The sequence below is a fragment of the Spermophilus citellus genome, assembly GCF_964194105.1.
Source record: "Spermophilus citellus genome assembly, chromosome: 9".
Lineage (NCBI taxonomy): Eukaryota > Metazoa > Chordata > Mammalia > Rodentia > Sciuridae > Spermophilus > Spermophilus citellus.
The window spans coordinates 95,991,475-96,013,656 of record NC_138191.1 but is presented as its reverse complement, the minus strand read 5'-3'; the positions used below and the strand labels follow the sequence as shown (position 1 = coordinate 96,013,656).

Genomic DNA, 22,182 nt, shown 5'->3' with positions numbered 1-22,182 from the left:
AGCTGGATCAGTGACCTTTCAAAGGCTATAAATGTGGGCTTGGTGTATTTACACTATCATATTTATTGTTTTTTTGAATGCCCCTTTTGTTAGTGTTATGGAGTCAGAGACCTTGGTTCACTTCCTGTCTCTGTCTTCCAGCTACTTGACCTTGGACAGTGCTATGCCTTTCTGTGCCTTACTGCATTTGTCTTATAAAATAAAGACATAACAGCACATAGCCTGGATTTTTGTAAGGTTAAACGAATTTATGTATTCACGGTGCTTACAGCAGGGCCTGGGATGTGGTAGACAGCTTGTGTGCAGTAGTTATAACCCTGACCTCATGGGTATCCTCTCCCACAAATGCTGCCTTGCAAAGATGGAGGTGGCCTGGTGGAGGTTTATCTCTTGGACACCAGCATCCAGAGCAGCCACCGGGAAATTGAAGGCAGGGTCACTGTCACCGACTTTGAGAATGTACCTGAGGAGGATGGGACACGCTTCCATAGACAGGTGAGCATGACCCTCAGGTGGGAAGGCTGCCCCCATCTCTCACTCCCCTCCTGGAGCTGGTGGGGACCACCCCCTCCCCGGAGCATTATGGCTGCATGACCCAGCAGCCATGTCCCTTCTTTACTGTTGGGTGTGGGGAGGGGGTGTCAGTCTATCCACCCACCACGGATGTGTCATGGGCTGGGTGGGCTTTCTCACGTGGTCCTTGTGTTGGTTGAGCAGGCTAGCAAGTGCGACAGCCACGGCACTCACCTGGCAGGGGTGGTCAGCGGCCGGGATGCTGGTGTGGCCAAGGGCGCCAACCTGCGCAGCCTGCGCGTGCTCAACTGCCAGGGGAGGGGCACGGTCAGCAGCACCCTCATAGGTGAGTGGCAGCCCTTGACAGCACTGGTCTCTCTCCATCTGGACCTGGTGTGGGAGGGGGTGGGTTAAGCCAGAGAGCACTAATTCCCCTGACTGAGAAGGCTGAGGCCACCCCTGCCATGGAGGTCCAGAGTGTTAGAGAGGGCAGGGTCCTGAGGCCACAAGTGCAAAAGGAGACACTGAGGTCAAGTGGGTGGAGGCTCTGCCAAGCGGGTGCTCTTCCCACGATTCCTCACTGTCCGCCTTTCCAACTCCTGTGAAATGGAGTTGTCACTTTATCTTGGATTCAGATGAACCCTGAGGTAATCGAAACAAGCTTTCTCCATCTTCCGCTTGCTTACCTCACTGGCTTCCATGTCTGACTGGGCCCAGCAGGTCACCCTGGCCAGGCAGACTTGGTGGAGGAAATGACAGGGCCTTTTCCAGACTCTGGCGGCTTACTTCATCCAGTCCACCTGGTGGCATCTGGGACATCCAGCCAAGAGCTAACCTTCTGGGGTCCTGGGTGGCTCTGGCTCACCATCATCCTGTTGAGCCCACATACTGAGCAAAGGACTTCATATAGCAGGCCTTGAGACTGGCATGTGACACCTGTTAAACCATTTTGTCCAACCCACCAGAGATGGGTGCCTTGCTTGGGTGACACAGCTAGAGTCTGTGATCTCACTGGAGAAAGGGCTGGCTCTGGGCATTGGCTTGACCCCCACTGGCTCTCAGCTGGCAGAGGCTGCATGGCTCAGGAGCCTGCCTGTGCCCATGAGCTCTGCCCTCCTTCCTCCAGAGACCTCACTCAGTCTTTTCTGACCATCTTCTAACAAATTGGAGGGGGACTTCCCATAGGCTGGTGGTCATCTGCTCAAAGTAAACAAATGAATGGCTTAGATGTCAGTCACATTAAAAAAACTGCCTTCACAGCAGCATTTAGACTGGGAGTGTGACCAAACTCAGGGCACAAAGGTGACACAAAATGAAACATCATCCTGTGCCCCTGTGGGAAGGGGGTGCAGGGGGCAAGCACATCTCCCCAGGAGGTGACGGGCCTTTGTTCTCTCAGGCTTGGAGTTTATTCGGAAAAGCCAGCTGGCCCAGCCCGTGGGGCCGCTGGTGGTGCTGCTGCCCCTAGTGGGTGGCTACAGCCGGGTCCTCAATGCTGCCTGCCGGCACCTGGCAAGGACTGGAGCGGTGCTGGTGGCCGCTGCGGGCAACTTCCGGGACGATGCCTGCCTTTACTCCCCAGCCTCAGCTTCAGAGGTAGGTGCCAATGCGGCTGCCCCCCAGGAAGGAGGGGGAACAGGCAGGCCCCCGGGTTTCACGTGGGGTGTTGCTGGAGGCTGAGCTGCTGCAGCTTTGGAGGAAGTTGTCAGCCCCTGAGTGCAGAAGCCAGGGAGGGGGCTGAGCCTCTGCTGTGCCAGAGTCTGGAAGGAGCAGCACCCCAACTCTCCCTCCCCATGTAGCCACACCCCATGGCCTGTCCTGGCCATTTTCTTCCTGAAAGTTTTCTGAATGCCCTGCCCCTTTCCTCCTCCCAAGGACCTGGGGCCCTTGTCTGGGCTCCTTTCTTCTTCCCTAGGGTGGAGAGAATGGCATCCTCAGCCTTCTCCCACCTTCTCCTGCTTCCCCTCCCAGGCTACCCTATGAGGGCCCTGGGGCTCCGCCTAAAGCACAAGCCAGCCCTCCCCTTTCTCCTGTCCAGCACCCCCACTGGCCATGCCCCCCAAAGCTCCTGCCCCTAGCCTTCACGACTGACCGCCTTTGCAAGGCTAATGAGATTGGCAGCCATGGAAGGTCCAAAGCCACTCATGTGAGGAACGTCCTGAGCCCTGCTATGTGTCTGTTGCTATTGCAGGCCTGTTCCAGGCAGGGGGGCATGTGAACACCTCTTCTATGGAGGAGCTGACAGTGTTGGGGGGCACCTTGTCCTTCATCTGAGTAGCACTTGCAGGATACCCACCATGTGTCAGGCTGTCTGGGTGCTGGTAGTACCAAAGGGAAGGACTCTTGTTCCGCTTAGGGGGCTTCATGGTCTGGTGTGGGGCCTGGCGGGTGGTGCAGGTCCAGTCCTGGTAGTATGACCCGGGCCTTCTCTAGCCCAGCAGAGCCTTCCCCAGGTGCTGAATTCAAAATTGCCTAAAACCCAGCACAGTGTCTCCGCCTTGCTGCACTGGATTTCCCCATGAGGTTTATAGCTGCCGAAGGGCCCGGGGTGGTTTCCTGTTTACCGTCGGTCTCCCCACCAGGATGAAAGTTCCACAGAGGCATCAGGAATGATGCTGGGCACATGGTTGACTCTTTTCTCTTTTACCCACCTCCTCATCTTTCCAGGTCATCACAGTTGGGGCCACCAATGCCCAGGACCAGCCAATGACCTTGGGGACCTTGGGGACCAACTTTGGCCGCTGTGTGGACCTCTTTGCCCCAGGAGAGGACATTATTGGTGCCTCCAGTGACTGTAGCACTTGCTTCGTGTCACAGAGTGGGACATCACAGGCTGCTGCCCATGTGGCTGGTGAGTCACCCCCTGTCATCCTGGCCACCATGATGCTAACAGCCCCTTGGGCAGGCAGGCAGGCTCTGTGCTAGGACCTCTGAGTGCCAGGCTCTGTGATGGAGGACCAAACATGAGGAAGACCTGAGGGGCCTGTGTTAGTTGGCTTCCTATTACTGTGACAAAACACTTGGGTGATCAACTTAAAAGGAGGAAAGTTCTGTTTCAACTCATGGTTTCAGTCCATAGTCTTGGCCTCATTTTCTCTGGGTCTTTGGTGAGGCAGAACATCCTGATGGAGAGTGTGTGGTGGAACAAGTTGCTCATGGTGACTGGAAAGAGACAAGAAGAGGCCAGGGTCCCAATAACCCCTTCAAGGTCATGTCCCCAGTGACTTATTTCCACTAGGTCCCCTCTCCTATAGGTTCCACCACCTTCCAACAAACAGCATGTTTGTTGTGACAAACATCTTTAAATAAATCAACAAACAAAAAACCTTAGAGGAGGAGAGATTTGTTTTTGGTACATGGTTTCAGAGATTTGAGTCCATGGTTGGCTGGCTCAACTGCCCTGGGCCTGAGGTGAGGCAGAGCAAAGCTCCCCAGCTCATGGCCACCAGGAAGCAAAGACAGAAGGGGCTGGGGACAAGATGCACCCTTCCAGGGCATGTTCCCAGTGACTGGTTTTCTCCAACCATGCCCTACTGCTTACAAGAGTCCCTTCAGCTACCAATGGATTAATCCACTGATGAGATTAGAGCCCTCTCCACAGCCCCTGCCTCTGAACACTGCTGCATTGGGAGCCAAGCCTTCAATACATGAGCCTTTGAGGGACATTCCAGATCCAAACCATAACGACTAGACACGGTAGTGCACAGTCTGAAATCCCAGTTACTCAGGAGACTGAGGCTGGAGGATCTCAAGTTCTAGGCCAGCCTGGGCAATTTAGTGAGACCTTATTCCAAAATAAAAAATTTAAAAGAGGGCCAGGAATGTACCTTAATGGCAGAGTGCTTGCTAGTATGTGCCAAGCCTTGGGTTTGATCCCTAGTTCTATCCCCCCCACCAAAAAAAAGAAGAAAGAAAGAAAGAAAGAAAAAAAAGATCCAAACCATAACAGTGCCCTCAAGAACACTCAGTCTGATAGGATAGGCAGATGACAAACAAAAGGAACACAAAGTAGTCAGAGCTCTGTCAGAGGGAACCCAGAGGAGGCACCTGTACAGCCTGAGGGTCAGGGAAGGCTTCTTGGAGAAGGGACATTTGATTTATGGTTTTGTGGCTGTACAGAAGTTCTCCTGAACATCAATCACCAAGACTCAGCGGCAGACGAGCAGATCATCTGCCTGATTTCACTAAGCCGGGGATTGCAGGTGGCTTAACTTCAGGAAGAACAGCTTGGTTGTTTTTGTGTCTGTCTGTGCATGTGCACCCTAGCAGGAGTGCCTGGCTGGGAAGAAGGGCCAGACCACGATATCTCTTCCTCTGCACCACCCCACCAGGCATTGTGGCCAGGATGCTGACAGCTGAGCCCGAGCTGACCCTAGCCGAGCTGAGGCAGAGACTGATCCACTTCTCTGCTAAAGATGTCATCAACAAGGCCTGGTTCCCTGAGGACCAGCGGATACTGACTCCTAACCTGGTGGCTGCACTGCCCCCCAGCACCCATTCAGCAGGTAAGCAAGATGGCAGGATGGGCAGAGTCTGGCCTGGGACTGAGAGGCCTGTGTGACCTTGACAAGTCTCCCCTTTGCTTGGTGTCTGCAAGGAGGATTGTGCCACCTCGAGAGGGGACTGGACTTGGATAAGGCTTTGCAACATTTTTATAGGGAGTTTTATGGGAGAAGTTCAATGTGTTCTTTCAGCCCACCACCCACCTCCCGTGAACTAAAGCTTTTTCTAGCACCCCCCTGGTGAATGCTCCTCCACCCCTGAACCACTCCCTCGCCCTGGGTCTTGTTGCAGGAGGACAGCTGTACTGCAGGACGGTGTGGTCAGCACACTCAGGGCCCACACGGACAGCCACAGCCATGGCCCACTGTGCCCCAGGCGAGGAGCTGCTGGGCTGCTCCAGTTTCTCCAGCAGCGGGAAGCGGCGGGGCGAGCACATTGAGGTGACCTTACCCCTCTGTGTGTGTGTGTCTTCATGGGAAGCAGGGTTCTCACTTCTAGGACCTGATCAGCCTCCAGCCCTAGTGACTGGACCCCAGTCTCCACCTGCCAGTTGAAAGTGCTGACCAGTGCAGGGGTGGGGGGCTGCTGGTGCACATACCTAGAGGGCTTCCTGGAAGAGTGCAGGACATCCTGTGCCCGCCTGGTGCGGAGAGGACAGTGACTTCCCTGGACCCAGCATCCCCAGGGCCCTTTTACTCAGAGGGTCCCTGGTTCTGGGAGTTGAGGAATCTCCATCCTGCAAACGGATCGGTGCTGATGCTTCAGGGGTGACACATGAACTCTTACCACTGTGTTTGGAGGGCAGGGCTGTGCCTGGCTGGGAGGGTGGGGGCCACTAGGCACTTCTGGCCTAGGAGATTGGTTGGCTGTGAGTGCTGGCTTAGGGGCCAGGTGGGTTAAGGGAGAGGGGTAGGTCTTTGTGTCAGTGTCTTAGATTTCATGTATCTTCATTTTGAGGTCACGGTCAGTTTCTGGAAGAACTTTATAAAACACACAGCTGCCCATTGGCAGAAGAGTCTGCCTCTGGCAGGAGTGAGCTCCTTGTCCCCAGAGGAGTGGGAACCAGAATGTGTTGAGGATTCCAAGGGCTTGGACTGGGTCTATGCCTTCTGGCCCCAGCATCTGGTGTTTCCCAGGCTATTTCTAAAGTGGTTTTCTCTTTCTGTCTTTGGTCCTCAGACCCGAGGGAGCCGGCATGTCTGTCTGGCCCTTAACTCTTTTGGAGGTGAGGGTGTCTATGCCGTTGCCAGGTGCTGCCTGCTACCCCAGTCCAACTGCAGTGTCCACACAGCTCCTCCAGCCAGGGCGGATAAGGAGACCCGTGTCCACTGCCACCAAGAGGGCCAAGTCCTCACAGGTAGGAGGCGGGGCCCTGCCTTGGGGTGAGGAGGAGTCCCTGTCTCCTGACATGGCCAGCCTCTGCATGGTCCTCAGGAGTACGATTGGTCAGACCTCTGGAGCCTGAGTGCTACTTGCAAACTCCCCTTCTGCCACCTTCACAGTGTGACCCCGGCAGGCAACTCTCTCTGTTTCAGCTTTCCTCTGCATAAGAGGGTAGCACCTACCTCCATGGATGTGATGAGAAGGGTGGCATTTGGAACAGGGGCCTGCAGCTCTGTGCGCCCTTCACCAAGGCAGCCCAGGGCAGCAGATGCAGGGTAGAGCAGGCTCCGGGGCCTGGAATGAACCTGAGAGTTCCACTCTCCTGCTCAATAGTTGGGCAAGTAAATCAACAGCTCTGTGCTTTACTTTCCTCATTAGTAAATTGGAGAGGATGGGTGCTATACACTGAGCCTGATGCTGGGATTGTATACATTCTAGCTGCTGTTATTATTGTTTATTTTCACATTTGTAATTGGTGCCTTATAGTTGTACATAATGATGGGATTTGTTGCCACACATTCATACATGCACACAATATAACAGTGTAATCTGGCCAATATCACTCCCCAGCAGTTTCCTCTTCTCCCGACTCTCATCCTTTGGCCCTTTATTGACCTCTCTTTGATTTTTAGGAGACCCACCCCTGACTTTCTTTTCCTTCTTCCTCTCTAGCTTCCACAAATGAGAGAAAACATTCCACCCTTAACCTTCTGAGTTTGACTTATTTCACTTAAGACGATGGCCTCTAGTTCCTTCCATTTTCCTACAAGTGCCATGGTGTCATTTTTCTTTATGTCTGAATAAAACTCCATTGTGTGCATATACATCACATTTTCTTTATCCATTCAGACAATGATGGACACCTAGGCTAGTTCCATAGTTGGGCTCTTGTGAATTGTGCTGCTATAAACATGATTATGCATGGGTCACTATACATGATGGCTTTGATTCTTCAGGATAAATACCAAGGAGTGGGACAGCTGGGTCGTAGGGTGGTTCCATGCCTAGCCTTTTGAGGAAACTCCATACTGATTTCCATAGAGGTTGTACTAATTTACAGTCCCACCAACAGTGTAAAAGTGTTCCCTTTTCTCCACATCCTGTCCAGCATTTATTATTATTTGTGTTCTTGATGATGACTGCCATTCTGACTGGTGTGAGATGAAATCTCAGTGTAGTTTTGATTTGCATTGCCCTAATTATTAATGATGTTGAACATTTTTTTGTGTATTTGTTGGCCATTTGTATTTCTTCTTTTGAAAAGTGTCTGTTTAGTTCATTTGTTCGTTTATTAATTGTGTTATGTGACCTTTTGGTGTGAAGTTTTTTGAGTTCTTTGTATATTCTAGATATTAATCCTCTGTCAGAAGAGTAGCTAGGAGTATTTTCTCCCACTCTGTAGGTTCTCTCTTTGCATTCCTAATTGTTTCCTTTGCTGTGCAGAAGCTTTTTAACTTGATGCCACTCCATTTATTAACTCCTGGCATTACCTCCTGAGCTGTAGGGATCCTATGGAGAGGGTTGTTGCCTATGCCTAAATGCTGGAATGTTGACCCTAAGATTTCTTCTAGGAGTTGAATAGTTTCTGATCTAATTCCTAGGTCTGTGATCCATTTTGAGTTGATTTTTGTGCGGGGTATAAGGGCTTAGTTTCATTTTTCTACATATGGATAACCAGTTTCCCAACACCATTTGTTAATTTGTCTTTTCTCCAAGGCATGTTTTTGGCAATTTTGTCAAGGATCAGATGACTGTAGATGTGTGGGTTTGTCTCTGTGTCTTCTCTTATGTGCCATTGGTCTATGTGACTGTTTTTATGACAGTACCATAGCTCTTTGCTCTTTGGTATAATTTGAAGTCAGGTATTCTGATGCCTCCAGCATTGCTTTTTGTGGCTTAAAATTGCTTTGGCTTTTCTGGGTCATTTATTCTGCCAAATGAATTTTAGGACTGTTTTTTCAAGTTCTGTGAAGAATGTCATTGGTACTTTGATGGGGATTACATTGAATCTGTATCGTGCTTTTGGTTGTGTGGCCATTTTAACAATATTATTTCTTCCTATCCAGGAACATGGAACGTTTCCATCTTCTGAGGTCTTCTTTAATTTCTTCCTTCAATGTTCTGTAGTCTTCATTATAGAAGTGTTTCATCTCCTTGTTTGGGTTTATTCCTAGTTTTTTTGTGTGTGTTTTTTTGAGGCGTTTGGGAATAGAATTATTTTCTTCATTTCTTTCTCAGCAGATTAATTGTTTATATATAGGAAAGCTATTGATTTTTGTATGTTGATTTTGTAAGCTGCTCCTTTGCCAAATTTGTTAATTAGCTGCAGCAGTCTTTTGGTCGAGTTCTTTGAATCTTCTACGTGTAGGATCATATCATTTGCAAAAAGTGATAATTTGACTTCTTTCTTTCCTTTTTTTTAAAATTCATTTTCTTTTTTTCCTCTTTCCTAGTTGCTCTGGCTAGAATTTCTAGCACTATATTAAACAGGAGTGGACATCCTGTTAATCCCAGATTTTAAAGGAAATACTTTCAGGTTTCCCCCATGTATTATGTTTTAGTCAGCTTTTTCCCTGCTGTGACTAAAAGACCTGACAAGAACAACTGCAGAGTAGGAAAAGTTTATTTGGAGACTCACGGTTTCAGAGGTCTCCATCTATAGAAGGCCTGCTCAATTCCTCAGAGCTCAAGGAGTGGTAGAAAATCATGGTAGGATAGTGGTGGAGGGAAGCAGCTCACATGATGATCAGGAAGCAGAGAGAGAGGCTCCACTCAGTAGGTATAAAATGTATACCCCAAAGGCTCACCCCCAGTGACCCACCTCCTCCAGACACAACCTACCCACTTTCAGTTACCACTCAGTTAATCTGCACCAGGGGATTAATTCAATGATTGGGTTAAGGCTCTCATAACCTAATCATTTCTCCTCTAAATCTTCTTACATTTTCTTTCACAGGAGCTTTTGGGAGATACTTTACTCCAAACCATAACATTCCACCCCTGAGCCCCCAAACCCTTGACCATCTCACAATATAAAGTACATTTTGTCCATTTCCAAGAGTCCCCATAGTCTGAACAGTTCCAAGATTGCCTAAAAGTTCAAATCCACAGTCTCCTCTGAGACTCAGGACAAGCTTGCATTGTGAACTCCTGTATAAATCAAAAGCTACTTACAAGTATCCAATAGATAAAGGTACAGAATAAACATTTCCATGCAGAAAAATAGGGGCATAGAAAGAAGGAATGGGACCAAAGCAAGACTGAAATCCAGCTGGGAAAACAAGTCCTGTAGCTTCATGTTTGGCATCTGGGGCACTTGGCATGGAGATGTTCTGTTCAAAGGACTTGCTCCTCACCTGCAGCCATGTTGATTGCAACCCAAGTGGCTTTTCTGTTGGCTTGTCTCTGGTCAATTTCTGCAGCTTTCCTAGGATGACATCCCATATTACTGGCATTTCCTAATCTTGGAGATCTCCACTGCAGCTTTGGCTTCCTCCCCACATCTCCATGCTTTGTCCTCTCAGGGGCTGTCTGCAGGAATTCTGACGCTGCTGTACTCTGTCTGGTCTCCTAGGCCTTCCTTTGAAATCTTGATGGACGCCTCCATAACCTCCTAACTCCATCATCTTGCATTCCTGCAGAACCTGGACTATGTGGTTGACACCAAGGTCGCTCCCATCTTGAGCCTCCAAGGACACTGTAGCAGCCTCTGAGTGTCTGGGTTGCTGAGCATGTTGAAAAAACTTCCTTGTGCAAGAAGGGTACACCACTGGTCTCTTCCCAAGAGATGTTTTACTTTTACTTACTTGAGTCTGAGATGGATATGATCTTGCCAATTTCTGAAATGCCCTCAAGCCATCTTTCCCATTGTCTCTGGGCAAAATCTTTGGTGTTTCTTTAGTGGCAGTAATGTCTTTAATAACTATAACTTCCTTAACACCAGTTTTATTCCCACCTTTCAAGTCCAAGTTTTTCAAATATTTCTGCTCCTGAATATCACACAAAAAAACTTGATTAAAAAAAAAAACAAACTTGATTTAAAGCTGCCAGCAATATCCATGCCACTGCCTGAATGCTATGCTGCATGGATATTTCTTCTGCCAGATTAAGAAGTCCATCACTTTTAAAATCAGCCTCACCCAAAGTTTAAAAACATAGGCAAGATGCAGATAACTTCTCAGCCAGAACATAACAAGCCTGTAGTCCAATTGCTGATAGTGCCCTCCTTTTCCTTTAAAACCTCATGAGCCCTGTCTTCCTATTGGCATCCTGGTCTTCTGAGTTCCCAACACATCAGCCATTAAGCTCTGCTTAAAACAATCTAAAGCATTTCCAGCTTGCACTGTTACACATCTCAACATTCCTTCAACCAATTCCAAAAAGCTTCTGAACCATTCAGTCAGTTTAGTTAAAGCAATGACCCGGTTCTTGGTACCAATTTCTGTTTTAGTCATCTTTTTTTTTTCTACTGCAACTAAAAGACAAAACCAGAACAACTGTAGGGTAGGCAAGTTTATATTAGAGCCCATGGTTTCAGAGGTCTCAGTCCATAGACAGCCGACTCCATTCTTTTGGGTCCAAGGTGAGGCAGAACATCATGGCAGAAGAGTGTAGTGGAGGGAAGCAGCTTACATTATTATCAGGAAGCAGAGAGAGTCTCCACTGGCCAGATACAAAATATATGCTCCAAAGGCACCTGCCAATGACCCAGCTCCTCCAGCCACAACCTGCCTGCCTGTAGTTACCACTCGATTAATTCCCATAAGGGGATTGATTCAACTAGTGGGTTAAAGCTCTCATAACCCAGTGATTTCGCCTTTAAACCTTCTTGAATTGTCTCCCACGTGAACTTTGGGGGACACATCACATCCAAACCATAACAGTTTTTCCTCATTTATTGGAGGTTTGCTTTGGGTTTTTCATATATGGCCTTTAATGATGTTGGGCTATGTTCCTTCTATCCCTAGTTTCTTCAGTGTTTTCATCATGAGTGGGTGATGAATTTTTTTTCAAAAACTTTCTCTGCATCTGTGAGATGTCCTAGTGATTTTTTTGTCCTTAATTCTGTTTATGTGATGAAGTACATTACATTTATTGATTTGCCTGTATTAAACAATCCTTGCATCTCTGGAATAACACCAGCTTGATCATGATGTACAATCTTTTTAATATGTCGGTGAACATGTTTTGCTAATGTATTTCTTGAAGATTCATCAGGGATATTGGTGGTTTTCTTTCCTTGATGTGTTTATTTGGCTTTGATATGAATGTGATACTAGATTCATAGAAAGAATCTGGATATATCCTATTGCTTTCGATTTCATGCAGTGATATGAGGAGTACGGTCATTAGTTCTTCTTTAAAGTCTTGGTGGAATTCAGCTGAGAATCCAGCTGGTCCTGGGCTTTCCTTTGTTTTGTCTTTTTATCACTGCTTGTATCTAATTATAATTTATTGATCTGTTTAGGTTTTCTGTGTCCTCTTGATTCAGTTTTGGGAGATTGTATTTGTCTAGAAATGCATCCACTTCTTCTAGGTTTTCCAATTTATTGGAGTACAAATTTTCAAAATAATGATCTAATGATCTCCTAGATGTCTGTGGTGACTTCTCCATTTCATTTATAATTTTATTAATTTGGATTTTCTTTCTTTTTCTTTTAGTTAGTATGGTTGAGGGCACGTCATTTTTTTGTTGTTGTTTTAAATCAATCTTGTTTATCTTTTCAAAGAACCAATTTTTTGATCCTTTGTATTGCTTTTTCTTTTTCAATATCATTGGATTGAACTCTCACCTTAATTATTTCCTTCCTTCTACTGATTTTGGAATTGCTTTGTTCTTCTTTTTCAAGGGCCTTGGGATGCATCATTAAGTTGTTTATTTGGGCTCTTTCTGATTTTCTTATGTAGGCACTCATAGCTATAAACTTAACTTTCCTCTTAGAACTGCCTTCATAGTGTCCCACAGATTCTGGTATGTTGTATCACTATTCTCATTTGAGTCTAAGAATTTTTTTTTATTGATTCTTTTTAGTTATATATAACAGCAGAATCCATTTTAATATAATTATACAAGCATGGACTATATCTTATTCTAGTTAGAGTCCCATTCTTATGGATGTACACGATAGTGTACATTCTTAAGGATGTACACTGTTGTTTTCATATCTGTAATGGGAAAATTATGTGTAATTCATTCCACTTTCTTTTCTTTGCTTATCTCCCCACTATTCCCTCAGTTTCCCATTGTCTAATATAGTGCTTCTATTCTTTTCCTCACCAGTCCCTTGAGTCTATAAATTTTTAAATTTCTCCCTTGATTTCTTATGTCACCCATTCATCATTCAAAAGAGTATTGTTCAGGGGCTGGGGATGTGGCTCAAGGGTAGTGCACTCGCCTGGCATGCGTGCGGCCTGGGTTCGATCCTCAATACCACATATAAACGAAGATGTTGTGTCTGCCAATAACTAAAAAATAAATATAAAAAACAACAACAACAAAAAAGAGTATTGTTCAATATCCATGGTTTATATAGATTCTCTAGGGTTTGTCATGTTGATTTCTAATCTTAAACCATTATGATCTGATAAGATACAAGTAATTAAATTTAAATTTTTTTTGTATTTGTCAATATTTGCTTGGTGCCCTAAAATGTGGTCTCTTTTGGAGAAGGCTCCATGGGCCACTGAGAAGAAAATGTATTCAGCTATTGTGGGATAAAATACTCTATAGATGTTTGCTAGGTTCATTTGATTTATAAGATTTTTCAGATCCAAGGAGTCTTTGCTGAGTTTGTCTTGATGACCTGTCTAATGGTGAGAGAAGTGTGTTGAAATCACCCAGTATTGTTTTACAGGGGTCTATCTGAAGCTTTGAGTAGTGTTTTTTGTTTTTTTGATAATTAATTGCACCCAGGATTAAGACATAATTATTTATTTTGTTATATCTTCTTGTTGGATTGTTCCCTTTATGAATATGAGTGGTCTTCTTTGTCTCTTATGATTAATTTTGGTGTGAAATGTGCTTTATCATATATGAGAGTAGCTACTCCTGTTTGTTTTGGGGCTCCATTTGCATCATGAATCAATTTCCATCATTTTGCTTTCAGCCTGTGACTGTCTTTGCTTGTAAGGGTGTCTGTTGCTCACAATAAATAGTCGGATCTTGTTTATTAATCCTTTCTGCCATCCTATATCTTTTAATTGGAGAGTCAAGACCATTTATATTTAATGTTATTATAGATGGATGTTAATTTTTACCATTTTGATTTATTTATAATGCTTAGTTTGATCCTGTTTCTCATTTGTTTAGCTAGTTCTCAATGAGATTTGTCAATTGTGAACTTTGAGGTTTATTTTTTTATTTCTTCTGTGTGAAGTATTTCTTTAAGTAAGTTCTGTAGTGCTGGTTTAGTTGTCATGAATTCCTTTATTTTCTGGTTATTTTGGAGGGTTCTTATTTCAAATTTGATTCTGAAGGATAACTTTTCTGGATGTAGCAGTCTTGGCTGACAGCTTTTTTCTTTTAGGACTTGGAACACATTGTTCCAAGCCCTCCTGGCATGAAGTTTGTGCTGAGAAATCAGAAGTGATTCTGATTGGCTTGCCTCTAACTGAGAACTGATGTTTTTCTCTTGAGGCTTTTAAAATTCTATCCTTGTTCACTCTACTAGGTATTTCAATTACCATGTGTCATGGAGAGGTTCTTCTTTGCCTTGTGTATTTGGGAATCTGAATCCCTCCTGTATCTAGATGTCCATCTCATTCTGAAGGCTTTGAAACTTTTCTATAATCATTTCCCTGAAGAGTTTATCCATTCTATCAACCCACATCTCACAAACCTTCTCAATTCTTAAATTTGGTCTCTTTATGTTGTACCAGAGTTCTTGTATGTTCGGTCAGGCCTATTTATTTATTTATTTATATGGTCTGAATGTTCAAAGCTGGGCACTTTGTCTTCCAGCTCTGAGATTCTGTCTTCAGCATGGGCTCCTCTGTTAGAGAGACTTTCCACTGAACATTTTCTTTAATTTATTGTGTCTTTCATTTCCATGGCTTCTGTTTGGTTCTTTTTCAAACATTTCTATCTCCTTATTGAATTTGTCATTCATATTCTGTACTGGTTTTCTTAATTCATTCAGTTGTTTTTCTGTGTTCTCTTGGAATTCATTGATAATTTTGATAATGATTTTTTTTTTAAAAAATTCCTTATCTGATATTTCATTTACTTCAATATTTGGAGGGTCATTTTCTGGTGAATTATAAAATTAAAGAGGTGTTAGCTTATATTTTCATATTGTTGTATTCCTGTGTGGGTTTATGTATCTGTTTGGAGTTATTTCTCTTCCACTCTTATGTATGGGCCTTTTTAGGACACAGTCTTCACCTGCCACAGTGCCTTAGAGGATCTAGATTGAGACCTTGTTGGAGGTACAGTATCCACAGCCTTTGTGTTATTTTTCTCTGTTTTTTTTTTTTTTCTGTAACAGTGGATGTTTATATTTGTGACCCTGGGCTTGAACCCTAGCCATTTCTACTTGGACCTGGTTGTTAGTTTGGGTTTTTGTCTCTTCAGTTCTTTGTGTTAAAGTATAGCTGAAGATTGAGTGTCATTGATACATGTGCAGAGCAAGGTACGCTGTCTTTTTTTTAGTTTAGTTCATCAGTAGAGTCCTCACCTGTGAACTTGTAGTGTCCCCATAGTTTCCCAGCATCTCACAGATTAGTGGGGTACAAACAATAGCAACAATTAATGCCAACAATATATAGCATTAAAATAAATACCCAGTTCCTACTAAGACATCTACTTTATTAATTGCTACGAAAAACCAGAAATGGTGGCATCAACAGTTGCTAATAGCAAAAACAATAAGTAACCATGAATTATATCTGTCTTTAAACCAAACAATAGGTGTCAACTCTGTCAGCCATAGCAGTATAATTGCAACAGCATTAATGTTGGGGGCAGGGGTATGTAAGCCAATTAGTGCTAAAAGATGGTAAGAATACAGTTAATTAAGAAAAAAAATGTGATAAGAAGGTAGAGAATGTTTTTCAATTCAAAAAAGTGAACGAAGAGAATGCAGAAGAGATGTATCAGGTGATGGAGGAAAGGAAGGAGAAGAAAAAAATAGAGGTAACCAAGTAGAGTGAGAGAGAAAAGAGAGAATTTGGCTTCTAGTAGAAGATACAAAGAGAAATGAGAAAAAAAAATACAAACAAAAACAATACAAAACCAAACCAAAACATGCTAAGCAAAAACCCTAACCCTCAAAGTACAAGGCAAAGAAAAAAAACTACATTAAAAAATGCTAAAAATGAGAAACCCAAATATGTATATGTATATGAATATATGTCCGTATACCAATTAGCACAGAAGAAACAACACACAAACACAAAACAAAATAAAACAAAATGAGAGAGACAGAGAGAGAGAGAAAGAGAGAGAGAGAGAGAGAGAGAGGGAGAGAGAGAGAGAAGATTCTTATTGGAAAATGAAGGTAATGAAGGTATTGTCTCACTGGTCAAAATAGTCAACGAGAATAGATGGTCCCTGTCTATGCCTGACTGTTTTTATTACTCTTTCTTCTTGAGCTACGTACTGAGAGTGGAGTAAGGGCTCCCCTTCCTCTTTCTGTGTTGCTCACCATGCTGCCTGTTAGAGTAGCTTAAGACCAAACCTGGTTCAAATAATTCTCAGCTTCCCTTCTCTCCAGTATAAGGTAGGATGGCATGGCACTATCAGTTGGAGTTTTGTTTGCACAGACCAGATGGGTATGTTCCCAGGAGGGCCACTGAAGAGCTCTTAGTGGAGTTCTGGCAGGAGAGATTAGAGGAACACAATTCCAGGGCCTGGCAGTTGTCAATCTCTTCTGGGAATATGGATCTCAGGAGCCTCCCAAGGATTCTACTCATGGGGCAAGGCGGCCAATCCTTCACCCCTCTGCTTCTCACAAATACACCCTTCCCAGGCTTCCCAGGCCTCGTCCCTGAGTACATTCACACCTGCCTGTTCAGATTCCCAACCCACATCAGCTGGTCACGTGAGCCACCAGAGTCACAGGGGAAGGGAGTTGGGCTCCTGCCTTCACTTTTCTGACTCGAGTACCCCTGGTAAAATATTTTCTGTTCCTGTTTTGTTCCCATTCTGCTAGGTACACCCTAGGCCACATGGTAAGTGCTTGCCAGGGCAGTGAGGCAGTGTTTGCTCTGATCTCCTGTCTCCTGCAAGGTTTCTGCAAACATGGCCGCCTCAAGATGGTGCCACCTTAGCTCTCTGTGGTCAGTTGGTAAACACAGAGCTCTTTTCAAGCACCAGTGCACAGTGCAGCCTCTTAATTAGCTAAGGGCAGTCTTCTTTTCTGATCTCAGGTTTTTCCATATTAAATTTGTCCATTGTGTTTCTCAGAATTCTCCCTCCCTCTCCGCTGATCCGGTTTTCTATTGGTGCTGCTGCTACTGCTGCTGCAACTGACTTGGCTTCAATGTATTCTTCTTCTTTGTTTAATACCCAAATTTCTGAGTCTGTAAGTCACTTTGACTATCCAATATTGAGGTTTAGTGAAATGCTCTTTCATCCACCTCTCAGAGAAGCAGTATTTCTGCTGCTTAAATCCTGAGCCACAGAGCAACTAGGAATGCAGCCTTCCTCTAGCCTGCCATCTTGAATCTCTAGCTGTTGTTATGATTGTCATCACTCACTGATTTAAAATACATTCTCTGGTATAGGTACCTATTCATGGGCCATGGTCACAAATGTGCCCAGGAGGGTAGCAGGAAGTTATAGATGGGGAGCTTGTATGGGAGTGAGGGATGATGGCCCTCTAGTTGGGAGATAGCTGAAGTGTTCTATTTTAACAGAGCATCAGTGTTCCAAGGAGGGTTTTGGGACAGAGGGGAGCCATATAGAATAACTAGCTCAAAAATTGATACTCAATTTTATACTAGGGAGTCACTAAAGGTTTAGGTACAGGAGAGAATAGGGCTAGGACCTGACTCTCACAGCTAAACGCTCAAAGTCACTCCAGGTGAACTGGGCTGCATGAAATAACATATAAAGACAGAGAAATACCTTCTTCTTTGGGTCTTGTGACGGCTCCTCTGACCTTAGGGGTCCATGGAAAGAGAGCAAGGAGGACATGCTGAACCCTTTTATTGGGAAGAAACCATTCAAATGAGGCAAGGGGTCAGGTTTCAGGGGGTTGAGTCTATAGCTTCATGATGTCTGTTGTCAGCAGATTGACTGACATTTAGGAAGGCCACACCCATGTCATGAGCTGTGTGGGGATCAGGGCAGAGCAAGCAAAAAGACCAGAGCAAGGCCCGTTCAAACAGAGGGGCAACGTCGGTTCAGTCTACTTTGTGTGCTCAATGCTTATAGTTCACACACACACAGCCCGTGACTGGCTTGCCACATCTCCACATTCTCATCCATCAAGGCTAAGGGGCGCTTGGTTCCTATGTGGCAGCTCCCCACAGAAGAGCACGCTTGTATGCAGGGTGGCTTTGCAGTGAGACAAGGAACCCAGTCAGGTGGCTGGAGCCCTTGGCCAGAACAGGGACTCCACTGTACCACCCAGAATGTGCCACTTGCCCTCCCCTTTGGGGATGCCCACCAGATAAGCCCAAGGGCATGTGCCAATTTGCAGTCATGAGAGCCATAGACTCTCTCTGTCTATGAAAAATATCCCATAGAGTCCCATTTTGCAGCTAAGAGCCTGAGTAGACATACTTAGTGACTTCCCTAAGTTCATGCATCTCAGACACAGAGCTCTAGTCACAATGACCCTGACTTGTGCAGAGCATTGTCACATGCTAGACATCCTGCGGGGACTTCACATGTGTATTCTCACTACATCTTCACAGGTTCCCAGTGAGGTGTTGCTATTCCTCTGGCCATTTTACAAATAGGAAAACTGAGGCTTAGTTAGCTGAGTGACCACTATCCATGGCTGGGTAGCCAGCGGGTGTGTCTGACTTCCCAGTCCATGGAGGGGGTCCCCTAGGTGGTCCAGGAAGCTCCAAGCTCACCCCTGAACTTCTCCCTGGTGGTTGGATGGGGAAGGGCCCCTGGGGTGGTTTGAGCATCTCAGCCCTTTGAGCTCTGACTTAAGGCTTCCCATCTCTGGATGGAGAATAGACTGTTTTCTTGATCAACTGAGGCTCAGAGAGGTTGACAGATCTCTCAGGGCCACATAACAGGTCAGCAGCAGAGTTGAGCTACGACCTTAGAAATCCTGTTGCTCAGGCCAGCAGTTCTTTTTGTACTCTGAGCTGCTTCTGGGTTTTCCCAGCCTCAGACTCCAAGGAGATGGGATCCAGTCTGGGACAGCAAGAGCGTTCCCCAAAATTCCAGCGTCTGAATTTTCTCTCTTCTGCCCCAGGCTGCAGCTCTCACTGGGAGATATCAGATATTGGCACCCACAGACGACCTGGGCAGAGGCCTGGAGGGCAGTCTGACCAGTGTGTGGGCCACAAGGAGGCCAGTGTCCATGCTTCTTGCTGCCATGCCCCAGGCCTGGAGTGCAAAGTCAAGGATCATGGGGTCCTGGGCCCTGCAGAGCAGGTGAGGAGATATGGGGGTGGGGTGGGTGCTTGGGGTCCCTCAGGGTGGATGTATCTGTCCTGTGAAGTTTTTGTGGGGGGCTGATTCTGTTCTTGTCCAGATTAGTAAGGCTTGCTGCCTGGGCCCCTGCTCCTCTTTGAGGAGGATATGCATAAATATGATATGAAGAGAGGTGGTGTGTGCACACGATGGATGGATCAACTTAGCAAACCGAGAGGTTGCTGTAGGACAAGAGCCCCACTGGACTCTGAGGACACAGAGGTGACTCAGCCTAGGATTCAGAGGAGGGGACACCTGAAGGTTGAGGAGTGAGGAGAGCCCTGCCAAGAGGTCGAGGCGTGGGATGAGGCCAGAGCTGAGAGCTGGGCTTGGTGAGCCAAGGCAGGGTGGCCCCAGGGCTCTGGGCAGCTCCTTCAGCAGGGCCCCAGGGGCCAGGCATCCCAAGCCCACTCCTAGGGGAGCTTAGCCACATTGTTAGATGCAGTGTGAAGAGACTGCAGTCTGATGGTGCATCCTTGAGGGCAGGGATGGGTCAGATCCATCCTCTGGGCGTGCACAGGTAAGGTGCTAGCTCCAGGTGCTACTCCAGGCATTGGGGAGACAGACAAACAGACGGCCAGCCGGCCAGACAGACAGACAGATAAACACTCCTGCTTCCCCACCTCGAGTGTATGTTCTAGTCCAGGTAGGTTAGTCAGCTAAGGTACTGTCCACATGGTGGACAGAAGTGAAGCAGGCCAGGGAATGGGTGGGAAGGCATCAGAGCCCTCACTGAGCTGGTGGAGATGACAAGCCACAAGGGCACCAGGCAGAGGAGCAGCAGAGTAAGGGGGAGCAGGCCCAGGGGCCACCAGGAACATCTGAAGGCCCATGAGGCAGCAGCGGAGTTAGCAATGGAGGGGAGAGGCTCAGAGACGACACAGCAAGGTCACTTCGGGCTTCAAGGCCACAGTCAGGCCTCAGTTTTTGCTGAGTAGCCTGAGAACCATGCAGTGCTGTGTCTAGGGTCAGGGGTGATCTGACATGGGTTTGGACAGGTTCACTCTGGTCCCCAAGCTGAGAAGAAACTTCAGGGGACATTAGCAAAAGCAGGGAGAATAAAGGGTGGCTCTTGCCATGGTCCAGGCCTAGGAGGTGGGGCTCAGGCTGGTGGGAAATGTGGAGGGACATGGGGCCTGCAGGAGACGCTCGTGGGTGTGGTGGATGGTGTAGGGGGAGGGGTGGAGGATGGTTGAGGTTTTGTTGGGCTACTGGACAGATGGAGTTGCTGTGAAATGGGGTGGAAAAGGCACTCAGGGGGCAGGTGGAGAGTGGACACTGTGGAGGTTCCCCTGTGCCCTGAAGATCAGGTGTGGAGCAGAAGCGGGTGTTGGGATGCAGACCCACTATGAGGAGGTGCAGCATGGCGCTCCAGCTGGCCCAGAGCCAGAGGTGTCTGTCTTGGCCCCCACTGGGGCTGTTGGGAAGGAGAAGTGAAGTGGGGGCGTGGCCTGCATTGCTGAATTTGCGCTTTCTTCTCCCTGGGCTATGTCAGGTCACTGTGGCCTGTGAAGAGGGCTGGACCCTGACTGGCTGCAATGCCCTCCCGGGGGCCTCCCCCATCCTGGGAGCCTATGCCGTGGACAACACGTGTGTGGTGAGGAGCTGCGACATGGACACTGCAGGCAGGACCAGTGAGGAGGCCACAATAGCCACTGCCATCTGCTGTCGGAGCCAGCCCCCAGGCCAGGCCTCCCAGGAGCTACAGTGAAAGCCCAGGCCAGCATGGATGCCTGGGTGGGGGCCAGGGACTGGGTGCTAAGTGGATGAAACAGCTCTACCAGCCTGGCCCTGCTGGCACTGGCCAGGGGTGGGGTGCTCCTTGCCTGGGAGAACTCAGCGTCTCTCCCTGGACCCTCCTCCCCATGGAGGTGCAGGGAAGTCCCTCCTTCACTGGGGGAGCAGAGATGGCCTTTAATACATCATTAAAGCGGGTTAAGTTGTGCTCGGCTCTGCCAGCTGCTCCCAAGGTATCACCCCCCCTCCATGGCAGTTACCTTCTAGAACTCTCTTGCTGGTGCCAGGCCCTCAGTCCTCCCTTGGGGGCTGGATGGGGCCAAGTATCAGCCTGGGGCAGCGAGGGTGAGGGTGTTGGGGGTCCTTTACTGCCTGCTCTCTTTAGAGAAGCCCCCGGGGTCCCTGATGAATAAGGGTCATATCCCACATGTTCTGGGGATGGGAGTGGAGTGAGGTTCAGGCAGGGGGTGGAGACAGAGGCTCCTGGTTAACACAGGCCATGCCTCAGCTTCTTCCAGCCGCCCTTACTGTGGTCCGTCTTAGACTTTGTAACTGCCCAGGATCACCTGCAGTGAGCCACCACCCCAGGACCAGCTTTTCAATTTGCAGTGGAGGGCCACATGATACATGCCCCATCATCAGACCCCCTCTACTGCCCTGCACTGGCACTCCTACTTTATGAAGGAAGACACTGGAAATGAAGGTGGGAGTACCTGCCAGCCTTACACAGCCAGGAAGTGAAGTGGTACCAGGATATGAACCCAGAGCCATCTGGCTAGAAGCCAAGCCTGTTTTCAGTGTACCAGGCTGGGCTCCTCAATTTTATAGATAACAGTGAGGCTACAAAGGTGAAGGTGTCTGCACCCTGCTTGCTGTGGACAAGGGCCTCCACTGTGGCCTGGTGTGGAGGTCAGTCAAGTAGCCCAGTGACTGTCCTTCCCTGAGCACTGCCCTGCCCCACCCACCCAAACAAATAAGCTTGTCTAGCTTTGGGGGCTCTTCTCTGTTGCCTTTATATAGCAAAGAGCGTTTCCAGATCTGTTTTGCTTTTGTAATTTGATATTTATTCTGGGTTTTGTAGCATTTTTACTATGTGGTGACTTTTTAAAATAAAAGCTACATTGTCAGGACTCCGGCCTAGGACGGTTTTGCTTATACTGGGCACTGGTTAGTATGTTGAATGGAGTGATGAATGGTATTGGATGAGTACTGCAGAGTGAACTTATTTCTTGTGCCTCTCCTAGGAATGCATGAATGTCTTCCAGAAATTTCCCTGGACCCAACTAGTCAGGATGCCCTGCCCCTTACAACATTCTAGATGTCCTGCTGCCCATGTCCACTGAGCTCTGGACTCCCACTGACTTTTCCATCTTCTCCTAGCAGCAGCCTAGCAGTTTATGGAAGCTCTTGTCTTAAGTGTGCAGCTAGTGCTTGTCCATGATGGT

General features: G+C 47.0%; 1 protein-coding gene across 1 annotated transcript in view; it reads left to right on the top strand.

Annotated features, from left to right (window-relative positions):
* Nucleotides 1–21,867, top strand: part of PCSK9 (proprotein convertase subtilisin/kexin type 9) — a 30,461-nt gene extending 8,594 nt beyond the window's left edge. The window contains exons 4-12 of the mRNA XM_081306590.1: nucleotides 362–495; nucleotides 718–859; nucleotides 1,913–2,109; nucleotides 3,181–3,364; nucleotides 4,845–5,018; nucleotides 5,308–5,456; nucleotides 6,196–6,373; nucleotides 18,780–18,961; nucleotides 20,496–21,867. Coding sequence (XP_081162716.1) covers nucleotides 362–495; nucleotides 718–859; nucleotides 1,913–2,109; nucleotides 3,181–3,364; nucleotides 4,845–5,018; nucleotides 5,308–5,456; nucleotides 6,196–6,373; nucleotides 18,780–18,961; nucleotides 20,496–20,711 — 1,556 coding nt within the window. The 3' untranslated portion in view covers nucleotides 20,712–21,867. The remainder of the gene's footprint in view (nucleotides 1–361; nucleotides 496–717; nucleotides 860–1,912; nucleotides 2,110–3,180; nucleotides 3,365–4,844; nucleotides 5,019–5,307; nucleotides 5,457–6,195; nucleotides 6,374–18,779; nucleotides 18,962–20,495) is intronic.
* Nucleotides 21,868–22,182: the final 315 nt, after the last annotated feature.